The sequence below is a fragment of the Silurus meridionalis genome, chromosome 18 (genome assembly GCF_014805685.1).
Source record: "Silurus meridionalis isolate SWU-2019-XX chromosome 18, ASM1480568v1, whole genome shotgun sequence".
Taxonomy (NCBI): Eukaryota; Metazoa; Chordata; class Actinopteri; order Siluriformes; family Siluridae; genus Silurus; species Silurus meridionalis.
In genome coordinates, this window is record NC_060901.1 from 20342300 (window position 1) to 20356991 (window position 14692).

General features: G+C 39.7%; 1 protein-coding gene across 9 annotated transcripts in view; it reads right to left on the reverse strand.

Annotated features, from left to right (window-relative positions):
- Window positions 1–10434, reverse strand: part of epha7 (eph receptor A7) — a 58166-nt gene extending 47732 nt beyond the window's left edge. For all 9 annotated transcript variants that reach the window (XM_046873193.1, XM_046873190.1, XM_046873192.1 and 6 more), the window contains exons 1-3: window positions 10147–10434; window positions 8633–8697; window positions 7177–7846 (exon numbers count right to left, since the gene is read on the reverse strand). In XM_046873193.1, coding sequence (XP_046729149.1) covers window positions 7177–7846; window positions 8633–8697; window positions 10147–10252 — 841 coding nt within the window. In that variant the 5' untranslated portion in view covers window positions 10253–10434. The remainder of the gene's footprint in view (window positions 1–7176; window positions 7847–8632; window positions 8698–10146) is intronic.
- Window positions 10435–14692: the final 4258 nt, after the last annotated feature.

Consider the following 14692-nt stretch of genomic DNA (forward strand, 5'->3'; position numbering starts at 1 on the left):
ACCTTGAATTTAATTGTTATCCAAACTTTTTCTCAAAAACAAAAACAAAAGGATGGAAACAAGAAAAGAAAAAAAAAAAAAAAAAGATAAAAAGTGTTAGATGAGAAAAGGGTCGTCAGTTATTCAGCATATACAAGAGACATGAGGCGAACTAATCGGCTCTAAGACCATGCAGTGCACACACACACACACACACACACACACACACACACACACACACAACTTGTGGGACAGCTGTAACAGAGGTGACTAAGCAAAGAATAGTGGCAGACCATCATTACTGGTGGCACACACACACACACACACACACACACACACACACACACACACACACACACACACACACATACACCCCATGACTCACTTTTCCATTCGCACTCTCACACACACACACACACACACACACACACACACACACACACACACACACACACACACACACACACACAGAGTCTCTCGCATACACATACAAATGGGAAAACGTTCAGTAATGACTAAGATTTCTTTCCTGAACAATAAAAACCTCTCACTTTTTTCCTGATGTGTAAATAAATATAATTGAATCATCTGCATTCACACAAACAATCTTCCTTTTTATTTTTTGTCGATTCCTGTGATGTTTTTGTTAATCCTGCTTCTATAATGACGGCTTCAAAGCTTCTTTTCGGGTCCTAATAGAAAACAAGAAAACACAAAGAAATCTATTTCCAATGGGAGGGGAAGATAAATAAATAAATAAATAAATAAAGGTGAGCGCTTAAGCATGCACTCGGACGTGGAGGATAATTTAAACACGCAGTAAACACCTTTAATATAATGAAGGGAATAAATCGTAACAGCGCGAGTTCACTAAAAGCCATCTGAAAGTAAATATCGATTGCATAAACACTAATGCACCGGTATCATAAAACAAACGCTGTTCAGGATCGTTCATCATTGTGGCACAGAGACGCAACCCGACGCTTGCCTTCCCTCATAGCTGACATTAAGATCTACTTTATCAGTGTGTGTGTGTGTGTGTGTGTGTGTGTGTGTGTGTGTGTGTGTGTGTTTGTGTGTGTGTGTTTGTGTGTGTGTTTCCATATGAATATCAAAAATGTGTATCTGTGTACTTCCATCCGTCGCATTGTATTATTTATATATATATATATATATATATATATATATATATATATATATATATATATATATATATATATATATATATATATATAATAATAACATAATAATAATAATAATAATAATAATAATAATATAATGAGGTCAGTTTATTTCTATATAATTATTAGTAAATGTTTGACACTTTTATTAAATAAAAAGTGACCAATAATTAGTAAATAATATTTTCTATGTAAATTGATTTCTCTTTGCTAAACCGTATCTCGAGCACATTCTCTCAGCACCGCCGCTGCTACGTGAACACGACGTATCACAACACTACGGAGACCGAGGAGTGTCCTGAGAGTCACGTAGAATACAGATTAACCTGGCAGAGGTAGAGCTGTAACTTCCTGTAGACACAACAGGAAAGAACGTCTTTTTTTTTTTTCCATCATCAGAGGCGTGTGTGAAAGAGACATGAGTTAGAAGTCAGAAGGCTCTGAAGTAAATGAACTTTGAACTTTCTGTATAATATTGAATTGCAGAGCATTTTGGATGCTGGGGCCGACACGTGATATGCGCTATGTTAGCGATAGTTCGCTGAATCCGAAACACTAGAAGGCTTTTCGTTTGCGCCGTGTCGTGTTGCAGGAAGAGAAAGAGTCCGTTAGCGAGTGCACAGTGTGCATTTAACAAGCAAATGTAAGGATTGAGTTTGTTTACTTAGAATTCGGACACCACTACAAAATGATCAATCTGATATATATATATATATATATATATATATATATATATATATATATATATATACACACACAGTGCACTGTATATGAGTGCAGTACTACTATTATTTCATTTCAAATATACCACAGACGCTATTATAATATTACAGTATATCTATCTATCTATCTATCTATCTATCTATCTATCTATCTATCTATCTATCTATCTATAAATACACTATATACAGGATACATAGCTACAGGCAGGATATGATCTTTGGCTGCTATGTCTAAACCTCTAAACTATAAGTCATAGATGTGGCATTATTTTAAACTGGTTAATAATAATATTTATCAACAGGAAGTGTCAGATATTAAATATCCAAGCTGTGGATGTGATACATTGTACAAGCTTGAATTAATTAGTGAATAAATGTTCAGAGATCATTCGTTTGGATTCCTGTTCTTCTATTCTCTGTTAGCTCTTTCCTAGCTGGATTGAAACGTTAGTGGAGCAGGAGTGTTATATTTTGAAAATATTCTACTGTTTTGTTATACTGCGCTCACGGCCACAGAAGGAGACGATAATCACGTTTCTATTTTAGTGAATGATGTTAGCAAGTACTAGTAAAGGAGGTGTTTTATATTAAATAGTACCTACTGAGCTGCTTAGCCACATTGGGTATATTATTATAACTAGCATATGTAGTCTACAGTCAAAATGTTTTTTATGCAAAATTCTGGTAGTTTAATACACACAAATGTTCACTTATGATTATTATTATTGATCATCTTACATGTGACATATCCAAGCCCTGTTCTGAAAATCCTCCAGATAAAGAGCAGGACAGATGGTCGCTACGTGAGACTGATGGCTGACGAGGAGAAAAAAAGTACCAGGCACATCCTTGGCATTTCTCAGATAACGCCGCGTTTTTTTCCGCCATCGCTCGGTCTTTTCAGGTCAGAGGATATTAACTTCACTCGAGCACGTTTGTGCGCAATGTGTTTCAGACAATGCAATGACAGCCCGCTGCCAGGCTGGAAGATAAATGAGGTGGCTAGTTGACCTTTGGCTTGCCTAAGGAGTGACCCCCGTGACCCCTACTGCTTCAAAACAAAGACCCCCTACCGTCTTCTACCCACGGCAACGCTAACGCTGCCTGACATCTCTGTCACAAACACACTCGGGGCTCGGATACCTTTTCCTGAAGCTTGACGACAAACTTGCTGGCTGTCTAAACGTTCTCCCCCATACACACACACACACACACACACACACACACACACACACACACACACACACACACAGGAACTCACTTTCCCCCATTCACACTGCCATTCACTCCCTCACCCTCACCCATCCATTTTAGCCTTAATGCTAATGATTCATGCTAAATACATTTCTGAGTATTTTAGCGCACATTTAGATGTGCACAAGCATGCGATATGTCTTTATTACTATATATATATATATATATATATATATATATATATATATATATATATATATATATATATATATGTGTGTGTGTGTGTGTCTGTCTGTGTGTGTGTGTATTTGTTAAGAGCAGCTTTAACCCTGAGGTGAAAGTGATATGTGAGCAGCTTGTGGGCCTTTAGCTCTGGCTGAGCGTCAGTGAGGACCCTGTTGTCAGAGCTTCCGTCCTCAGGGAGCGCCGGCCTAGCACCTCAATCTCCCGCTAAGAGCAAAATCAATAACTTATTACATAACCTCACACTTTTCTCCATTTACCCTCCCAAAGACAAAAAAAAGGCCACAAAGAAGGGACAGGAAGCAGACGTTTCCCTACCAGAGGAATCTAATACAATATTTCCTCTTTATATAAAACCAATTTAGCAATAACGAAGTGCTTCTGAATTTTAGCCCAATTCTCCGAGCGATAAAGTGCTGAGTAAGGATTCCTTCAAGCCGTGTCATGTCTGAGTTGCGAAAAGCTGTGTGTTCATGGATTGAAAATTCACACCGCTGAGTAGAAGATCGATAACTCACACCGGGTCGGACTTGTTTGAACCACGGCGCTACACGCACATCCATTTCGTATCGTATCATGCCGCGAAAAACTTGCTAGTCAAAGCTAGTTAAATTGCCTGAGGAGAATAAATCCAGTGAACGCTATAAGAATAAAGCTTTGTCTCGCTCTCTTTTTTTTGTGTCATTGGTCAGACGTCTGGTCTGTCCCTGACAGCCTTAGGCAGTGACAAGATATGGATGCTAAACACTTTGCTAGCTAGCTGACACTGAATATCTTATGTGGTGTTTCTCCCCTCATGTTGTTAGCTAGCAAAGAAGTTGGATTTTGGAAGTTTGGTTTGTTTTGAGGATTATATGTTGACATGCTAAACACTATTCATTTATATACAGCTATAAAGTATATCTCCATGATGTTTTGCTAGCTAGAATTGCATTTGTGGGCATTTCCTGTGTATTGTACTCATTGCTAGTCAGGTTGAAATCCCACAGCACTGAGAAGAAAACTGCAATACAAGGATGTGCATTATATAGCAAAAACCTGCTAGACACAGAAAAAAAAAAACACCCCAAGCTCTGCAAGAATGCAGCTTTTTTGTCATCCATCAGGCATCGAGTCCGGCCCTGACAGCCTCGGAGCCTGCGGCGTCCCTCCTGAGGAACTTCCCTGCATTTGAATAATTGAGATCACTTAGGCTTTGCCAGAGGATGGCTGTTTCCAGCCGTCGTGTTAACACCTGATCAATCAGCTAAATGTCACAGCTCAAAAACAATCGTCTTTGCCTCCACCTCCACCCTGTCTTTACATCCACCTTCATCCCTCATCCTCATTCACCACATCCTGCTGGGCAGCATTTAAAATGCGATGACCGGCCTTGCCCTGGTGTTAGCCTAGCCTAGCCTCCCTTCACCTCTCCTGTTATTATAGCTCTACAGACAGCCCCCCATCCCCTCCCCTCTACACCAAACCCTTAGGGGGGTTGAAGAAGCCATCCATCATGTTCTGACTAACTTCTGTCCACCTCCCTGACACATCAGCCGAGACGGATGATCTTCTTGGAGATGACAGCCATGCGGTGCTAACTTCCCTATTAGCATTTCAGCAAATGTTTCACAGTGAAAGGGCAAACAGTGGAAGCTTTGCTTTTGTGCGAACTACGCCGCATGGCTGAAGATGAAATTATGCGACATTCTCAAATTGAGCAACGTGCATTCCAAGGATCGCTTGAGAGAGGAAAAAAAAACAACGCCTGCAATGTCTCTCTAAAAGCCCCTTTTCAGCCGAGATTAAGGAACTCGGTGTGTCAGTTTTCTCAGCATGGACGCCTGTAAAACGGCACATGGCAAATGAATGTCCACCATTTTTCACCCGTCTCGATGCAAAATAAACCCAGAACATTTCACGCTGTTTCTTTTCAACGCCCCCAGTCCTGAAGATCCCCTGAATCATGTTATTCTAGAAAGAAAAAAAACTTGAGGGTTTGTTGAGAAAGGAAGGGGCACAGGTGATGAATGAGAAGATCACAGGACACGTTTGGGAGGAGGCCTGCGGTGAGTACAGAGGAACCGTCTCGAATGACATGACGGACAGGAGTTACAGCTCCTCTCCTTCTGGAGAAAAGAAAAGTAACGCCTAAGACACAAGCGCATAATAATGGAGTGCGGATATTAAACACGTAGTGTTTAAAAAAAATACGTAAAAAAAAAAAAAAAAAAAGGCTCCAGAAAGCTTCAGGGCAATAAAGTCCTCCTGGGATGGACAGAAGACAAAAAGCAGTTTGAGAAAGTGATGGATCCTCCATATTAAACATAGATCTGTCCCTCACAAGCCACTGCAGACTGAAGGGGAGGAGAAAATACACTGGTACTTCTCAGGCTTTTTCAGAACTCCTGGGAAACACTGTGCAGGGCAATTTAATACCAGGAGAAATCGCAGGGCCGAGAACGCTGAAGCAGCACTCCTGCGCTCATTTTATTTAGATTAACTGCGCCTGTAATATCGCCGACGCTCCAGTCGGCAGCCCAGTGGAACTCATAACACGACAATGTGGAGGGCATGTTGTGGAGGGCAATCGGTTTCTTTTTTTGGAGCTGTGGCGCTTTAAAAATGGGTGGCATGTCAGAAGGGTTTTTTTTTTTTAAACTTCCTACCGAAGGGGTCAAAAAGGGGAACCCTCGCTTTTCCTTTACATCAACTTCAACACCATAAACACACTCGAAGAACTCAAAAGACCCCCTGTTATTACCTCCGGATTTGCGCCAAAGAATTTGCAAAGAGGCGCCCTCACATCTCCGGACTTGCATTTTTGCATTTGTGCTCTGAAGGAACCTCTGGACGGAGCAAAGCGGAAGAACTTCTGCCTCACGGTCGAGAAACTGCATTACAGAGCGCTCTTAATGATGCACGTATGACATACGACCGTCTGAGCCGGCGCTAAAAAGTTTTTCCTCGCTACACTTAATAAGCCGCAGTGTAGGCACTCGCACACTGGCCCAATTTGCACATGAAAAGCTTGAGTGAGCAAAGCAGGGCCACTTACACCGAGTAAAACCAAGCGATCCTCATCGAGCCCCTCGTCAGTTCTTGTATTCCGAATCAGACGGAAGGGACAAACCGACGCCGGGGGATGACCCCTGTATTATGGGTGAAGCAATACCATCAACCCTGATTGCCTTTCCTGTAAGAACCCAAACGGTGCGGAATGGCCGTTGTTTGCTTTCCATCACGGACAATTCAAAGAGAGACACGAGAGTGACCGGCTGGACTTCCTCCAGGGTTGGGGATTTTGTGAGTGATTGACTTGGCCTTCAGCCAGATAGCAGGAGACAGAAAGACAGAGCGTTGTTGAAGAGCAGAGAGGCAGACTCGAGTGCAAGTCATCGTTTAATCCCAATACCAACACAACCACCACTATAATTTAAGAGCTTGCTAATCAAACAATTAACTGGATCCCCCTGTTATTATGGCACGGATATCTGCCTCCAGATTTAATCCCTCATTATTATTCCTGTCAAATATCACGCTTCTTTATTTCTCTCTTTCACTCCTGGGCCTCTGTTTTTTTTCTCCCTTTCTTTTTCTCGCTTCGGTTCTTTCGTCTCGTAGCCGATTGCAAAATGAATATGTTCTCTTTTTTTTTTTTTTTGAAGGATGTGCCGTATTACTGGACTGAGACTCGTCAAATAATTACAAGAGCAATTTCCTCTGCCAAATGGACCCATGAATAAGCTTCATAATAGCATGATGTACATAATAATACCTTAATATTACACTATTGTGCAATCTGGTGTGAAGTTAATCAATGAGGTTCTAATAGACATTTTCCCAAAAGAGCAGAAGGCGGCGGTTCTCACACTTACGTTCGCACGAGTCCCCTTTCTGATGAAATCCGGCCTTGCAGATACATTTCCCGATCGGTACGAGCCACTCGCCCTCGGCGCTGCAGTGCATCTTGGGAGAGTTGTCGGCCTCCTCCTCGGCGTCGCCGACGCACGTTCCCTCAACCTCGACGAGCGAGGAAAACTCCGATCCCGTCACTGTGTCTGGGAACGTGGCCAGGTTCTCGATGATGGACCAGCACTTCTTGTAGTAAACTCTGATCGAGACGAGAGCAATGCACGCCCCGACATCCTGGAAGGCCAAGTAGAAGCCTCTGCGCGAGAGCGGACCGATGATACGCACCTCCGTGTTCAGCTTCATTTTCCTCTCGCCCAGATCGCCCTGCGTGAAGCTCTCGTCCGCCGCGATGGTGTCTATTTTCACATACTGGCTCTCCCGGATATTCCTGCCCATCTCGGCATCCGTCTCCTGGTAGTACAAGTTGAACGTTTCCTTGCACGTTCCCACCACGCCGGGAAGACTGTTACAGTCCCGCAGCGTGAATTTCAGCTCCACAAAAATCCTCTGAGCGTCCCCCTTTTCAATCCAGTTAGTCCGAAGCCAATTGTTTTGATTCGGTTCCATCACCTGGCACACCTGGTACGTGCGGATGGGGATGAAGTTCTCATCCAAACCGCTGATCTCTTCCCACTGGAAAAGGGAAAAGCAAATAAATCTCTCGATCGCTGCACATATTTTGTAATCTTCATGCTCATATTGCTTAAAAAATCGATTAAAACACCATGAATGTATCAGTGTTGAAAAGGTTTGGATTTTAGCTTCAGCTATGAAGGTTCTTTAGAGAAAATAAAATACGAGAAAAATCTGATGATTGAACAAAAAAACATTTTCTAATAACGTTTTTTATTTATTTTTCAGTGTACACTGAGGTCAGGATGGAGAGAATCGACAATCGGTGAAATCGCAAAAAAAGAAAATATAAAAATAGTGGATACAAATGAAAGAGAAATATTTTAAAGGAGAAAAAAAAAAGCGAGAGAATACGTTTTTAATACAGGAATAGTTTTGTTGCCAAAAAGTAAAATCGAAACACTATATAAATATATAAAGTATTCGATTTAAATAATTGATATTAAACGGTAGCTGTTGGAACACGGGATCGGCGAGGTGATTATAGTTTATTATAAAAACAAGTGAACAGAATTCCGGGAAAGAGAATGGAGAAAAAGAAGAAAACAACAGACACAAACACTAAATATTAGGTATTTAATTTGAATTAATCTGGAAAACACCTTAAAAAAAATTTATAGCAATTTTGGAAACTGGAATATTTGAGGGATCGTTCATGTTCTCGGACGTCTGATCCACACACCGAGGCAGTCTGAGAGATCAAATGAGCGTCTGAACATCAGATAAAGGTTTGTAATCCCTCATGCTGATCTCAGAAGTTCAACCCTGTGACTGATGAAGACTCACCCCGTTCGGAGGAGACGCTACCCACTCCATCTCTGTCTGCTGTGCCTTCGAGTCCAGTAGCATCACTGCCCGGGAGGACGACAGAGAAACACACACACACACACACACACACAAACACAGGAATTAATGTTTCAATTGAAAAACTTTAACCAATGAAAATAGGAAATAGACAGAGAGAGATGATCGCGCTCCACAAACAAGCAGCAGTGACGGAAAACATCTACAGGAATAACAAATCATGACCTGTGTGAGTGTGATGATGAGCATGTGTGTAAACATGCCAATGTGTGCTGTTATGCTATGTCTTGTCTTGTCTTGTATTTTATTGTATTGTATTGTGGAAGATCCTCAAACAAAAAGGCCATGAAACCAACATCCTGAAGTCTGTTTTGGAAAGGAGAAGAACACTTCTTCAGGGACGAGACATGGACCTGAGTGACGGCACAAAACACACCATACACACAGGATACACAGATATGGAGATAAAATATACACTAGGAGCTCTATAGACTACGCGACCTGATTCTACACACTGCAGGATGGGAATTAAAATGCGCCCACGGTGCGCAAAAAAGAGCTGGAAATCAGGAGGTCAATCAGAGGATTCTTTTTATTGTCTTATTTTGGGGGGTAAATGGGGGTTTTTGGGACTGATGAATTTAGAAGTGGTGTGCGCGCGCTTTAAAAAGAGAGAGGAAAATATATATACTGTGTATATATATATATATATTTATATATATTATATATGCAACGCGCGCAACATAAAAAAATACTTATGTCAAATCCCAAAATAATATTATTGCTAACACTAAATTATTTACGAGTGTGTGTGTGTGTGTGTGTGTGTGTGTGTGTGTAAGACGCGCAGTCTAAACGCTGTTTCAGTATTTGCGCAAAGCCGCGCACCTTTCGTTGCGCTTCTTCCTCTTCTCCTGCGCACTGTATATAAATGTATCCGTTACATCCGTTATAACGCACATCTCTACCAAATCCACCGAGAAACCGACATCAACCCACTGCGAACAGAAGCATACAAACACACTCTCTTACACACACACACTCACGCGCGCGCACACACACGCACGGTGCAGGCTTTTCAGCACTCCGGATTTAAAACAATTTCTTTTTCCTCCACATAATCTGTCCATCACGTGAAGAAGAGGAGTGTGTGTAATAAAAAAAGAGAGAGATAGAGAGAGCACGCTTAAATGTCGGGCTGATCACACACACACACACACACACACACACACACACACACTGCATCAGAGCAAGTTCTCCAAAAAATGAGAATGTAAAATCCAGAGCGCGCATCAGCGCACCGGTGCGGCGCCGCGACACCGCGTCCAAAGCGCGTGCGTGCGTGCGTGCGTCCAGCTTTTCGTCTCCAGGTCCACGCGCGTCTCTCGTGATTTTTTTTTGTTCCCCACGGAAACTTTTGAATGTGTTTTTTTTTTCTCTCTCTCTCTTTTCCTTCCCGGTCTCCAATCATCATCATCATCATCATCATCACTTACCCTCTCTGGCGCTCTGCGCTAATCCGGCGCTCGCGTAAAAGCACGCGCGGAGGCAGAATAGAGTCCACAGGCGGCCGAGCGCGGTGATGGTGACGGTCACGGGCATGGTGCAGGATTCGCTGGGATCGTGTGAGCTGGAATACGAGGGAGGAGAAACAAAGGGAGGAAGAAAGAAAATGAAAGAAAGAAAGAAAGCACGCAAAGCGAAGCTGAGCTGAGTGCGCGCTTATATCCGTGGCCTCGCCATGCACGCGCTGCCACAGCCACCGGCTCTGAGTGAGAGCAACACGAGACTCAGTCAAATACAGGCGGAGGGGGCGGGGTCGGGGCGGGGCCAGGAGAGCTGCCAATCAACCCGAGTGACTGCAGGAAAGGGGCGGGGCATGGGTTAAAAATATGTGTGTGTTTGTGTGTGTGTGTGTGTGTGTGTGTGTGTGTGTATAAAAACTTTGACATGTAAACAATCGCTATGAAAAGCTTCTTATAAAGTCCCAGAACTGCCTACAATTATTAATGATCAGTTTCATATAATAATAACATTCATAACGTTCCCACTAAAATTAAAATCTGTTAAATATTTTACAAATTCCTCAATAATATAAAACAGCATAATCATTCGTTTCAGTTATGTCATTTTTGTGTAAGTTGTGTACGTTGTGTAAGTTGTGTAAGTGATGTTATAGTGTTTCACCCTGATTGTATACACACTACTGAATTTCAGGCTCTGTCCAGTCTAAAGCAGCTCACTCACCTCAATCACTCCTGTATACTAAATACTCCATTATACTAAATACTACATAATACTCAATACTTCATTATACGCAATACTCCATTATACTAAATACTACATAACACTCAATACTCCATAATACTCAATACTTCATTGTACTCAATACTCCATTATACTAAATACTACATAACACTCAATACTCCATAATACTTAATACTTCATTATACTCAATACTCCATTATACTAAATACTTCATAAATACTAAATACTCCATAATACTGAACACTCCATTATACTAAATACTACATAAATACTAAATACACATAATACTGAACACTCCATTATACTAAATACTACATAAATACTAAATACACCATAATACTAAATACTCCATAATACTTAATACTCCATTATACTAAATACTACATAAATACTAAATACTCCACAATACTCAATACACTATTATACCAAATACTCCATAAATACTAAATACTCCATAATACTAAATACTCTATTATACCCAATACTTCATAATACTTAATAATCCATAAATACTAAATACTTCATAAATACTAAATACTCCATAATACTCAATACTTCATTATACTCAGTACTCCATTATACTCAATACTACATAAATACTAAATAGTCCATAATACTAAATACTATATAATACTAAATAGTCCATAATACTCAATACCCCATTATACTCAATACTACATTATACTCAATACTACATAAATACTAAATACTCCATAATACTAAATACTCCATTATACTAAATACTCAATAAATGCTCAATACTCCATAATACTCAATACTCCATTATACTAAATACTCCATAATACTAAATACTACATAAATACTAAATACTCCATAATACTCAATACTCCATAAATATAAAATACTCCATAATACTCAATACTCCATTATACTAAATACTCCATAATACTAAATACCCCATAATACTTAATACTCTATAAATACTCAATACTATATCAATACTAAATACTTCATAAATAGTAAATAATACTAAATACTCCATAATACTAAATACGCCATAAATACTAAATACTTCATAATACTAAATACCCCATAACACTAAATACCCAATAATACTAAATACTCTATAAATACTCAATACTCTATAAATACTAAATACTTCATAAATAGTAAATATTACTAAATAATACTCCATAATACTAAATACTACATAAATACTAAATACCTCATAATACTAAATACTCCATAAATACTCAATACTCCATAAATCCGAAATACTCCATAAATACTAAATACTTCCTAAATACTAAATACTCCATTATACTAAATACTACATAAATAGTAAATACTCAATAAATACTCCATAATATCCAATACTCCATTATACTAAATACTCCATAATACTCAATACTCCATAAATATAAAATACTCCATAATACTCAATACTCCATTATATTAAATACTCCATAATACTCAATACTCCATAATACTAAATACCCCATAATACTAAATACCCCATAATACTAAATACTCTATAAATACTCAATACTTAATAAATAGTAAATAATACTAAATAATACTCCATAACACTAAATACTACATGAATATTAAATACCTCATAATACTAAATACTCCATAAATACTAAATACGCCATAATACTAAATACTCCATTAATACTAAATACTCCATTAATACTAAATACTCCATAATACTCCAACATGTGTAAAACTACCTGGTGTTACATATCCAGCAACATGTTAAGTAAGAAAACACACACACACACACACACACACACACACACACACACACACACACACACATTACTGTGAATAATAACTTGCCGAGCATGGGAGTGTGTACATACTGAACATATCAGTCAGTTCCTGTGTGTTTCTTTCCCTGGAAAATTCAGGCTTTAAAAATACTATTACAAAACAAAACTAGTTGCAATCTATACTAAATAAATACTTAATTATTTATTTTGTTTTTTTGTTTGTTTGTTTGTTGTATATACTGTATACATGAGAACTGTCCAAATGTAGAACTACATATTGTACATAGCAAACATGCTAAATCTATAATAAAATATCCTTTGTATATGTTTATCCATTTCTATTACATACTTGCTATAACCATTCAAATACTTTGCATACTTTATATAATAAACTTTTTAGCTGATTTGACTGGTTTGTTAATTCGGTGTACTTAAATGCAAACCTCAGTCATTCTTGAGTTGTACCTTGGAGCTCTGGTTTATGTAGATGTTCAGACTGCGTCCTGCTGAAGACGTTAAAGGAGAAACTGGCTCTCGGCTATAGAGGGAGTAGGAGAGTTGTGCAGTTAATCAGACAGACAATAAGACAAATGGCCCAAATATACACTCCAGACATACAGAAGGAAAGAGACTGAGACTGACTCACGCAGACTGACACACGGATAATCAGAGCGATAAAGCGCTAGACGAAGGAGATGGAGGAGACGTATAAACAGACACACAGCAAAAAGACAGATACAAGCCAGACGCATGGAGAGACGGATAATTATACAGAAGTGAGATAGAGAGACAGAATGATAGACGGACAGATGCAGGTTCTGCAACACAGACAAATAGACAAAAAGCCCAATCATACAAGGTAAAATACACACCACACACACACACACACACACACACACACACATACACGCTAACATGTCAGACAGATGTCAGACAGAGAAAGAGATAAAAAGAGAAGCAGAAAGACAGACACAGGATGCCAGACTGACAGGACGACTGACAGACTGTTCTACCAAAAAATTGCCATCATCATTTCATCACTAGACACAGACAGATAGAAGGTTCTTTCCTGTTCTTTGGCTAAAATCAGAAGAACCTGATATGTTCTGCTGTCGGATCCCACTCACCATAAAAAAAAAAATAAAAAAATAGGGTCTACAAAGAAGAACCAATTAAAAGAACCAAATCTTTAAAATCGACATGCCCCACCCCTTTCACTGGAGATGAAAGGGTTCGGTTTTACATATTGAAACGTGATTGGCTGTAATATTTTGTTACACAACACAGCTTGAGATGATTTTCTGCTGTAATGATTAGTGTTTTCGTTCCCAAACCGGTGACTCACGGGAGGTTTTTAGTTCGCGTGTCCACGTGAGGAATGAGTTCGAGGTTTTTCTCTAAAGATGAACACCAGAAACAATTAAAAACAAGTGTAAAGTCAATTCCCATCCTTTCAGATGGCTCGGCAAATCACTGATTAATTAACGTGCGAAAGGGAACTCATTAGGCTCGGAGACGTACCACATCACTCGTTCCAGGTCACTTATGAATCTCCATTACTTAGAACAAGAGAACCGACTGTAATTACGGCCACAAATATTGATTAATACAGCGTGTACAATGTAAATGGATGGCACTGGGCAAGGACTCCCTCCAAGGTTTATTTACCTCTGTTTGGGTGTTGTTTTTTTGCATATGTATTTATTTGTTGTTTGGTATGCAAATGAGTGCTAATCCTCATTCCCCTTGATCCACACCCCTGCGCCGCATTATTCCGCATCGCTCGTTATCACGTTTTAAACTTAGCTTTGACGTATCTGGAACAAACAGGGATTTTTTTCCACCTCTCTATAAGACAAACGTGACTTCACGTCTTTAATGCGGCGAATTAAACAACACACCGTAATTCAGTGGCGTGTCCCTTCAAACTCCACGCCGCCGATACAGAGCCATTAAACAGCAGCGATCTGAGCGTCTATTAATACTGTTCGGAATATTTATGTCAGACGGTCATTAGCATGTGCTCTCGATCAGGAGT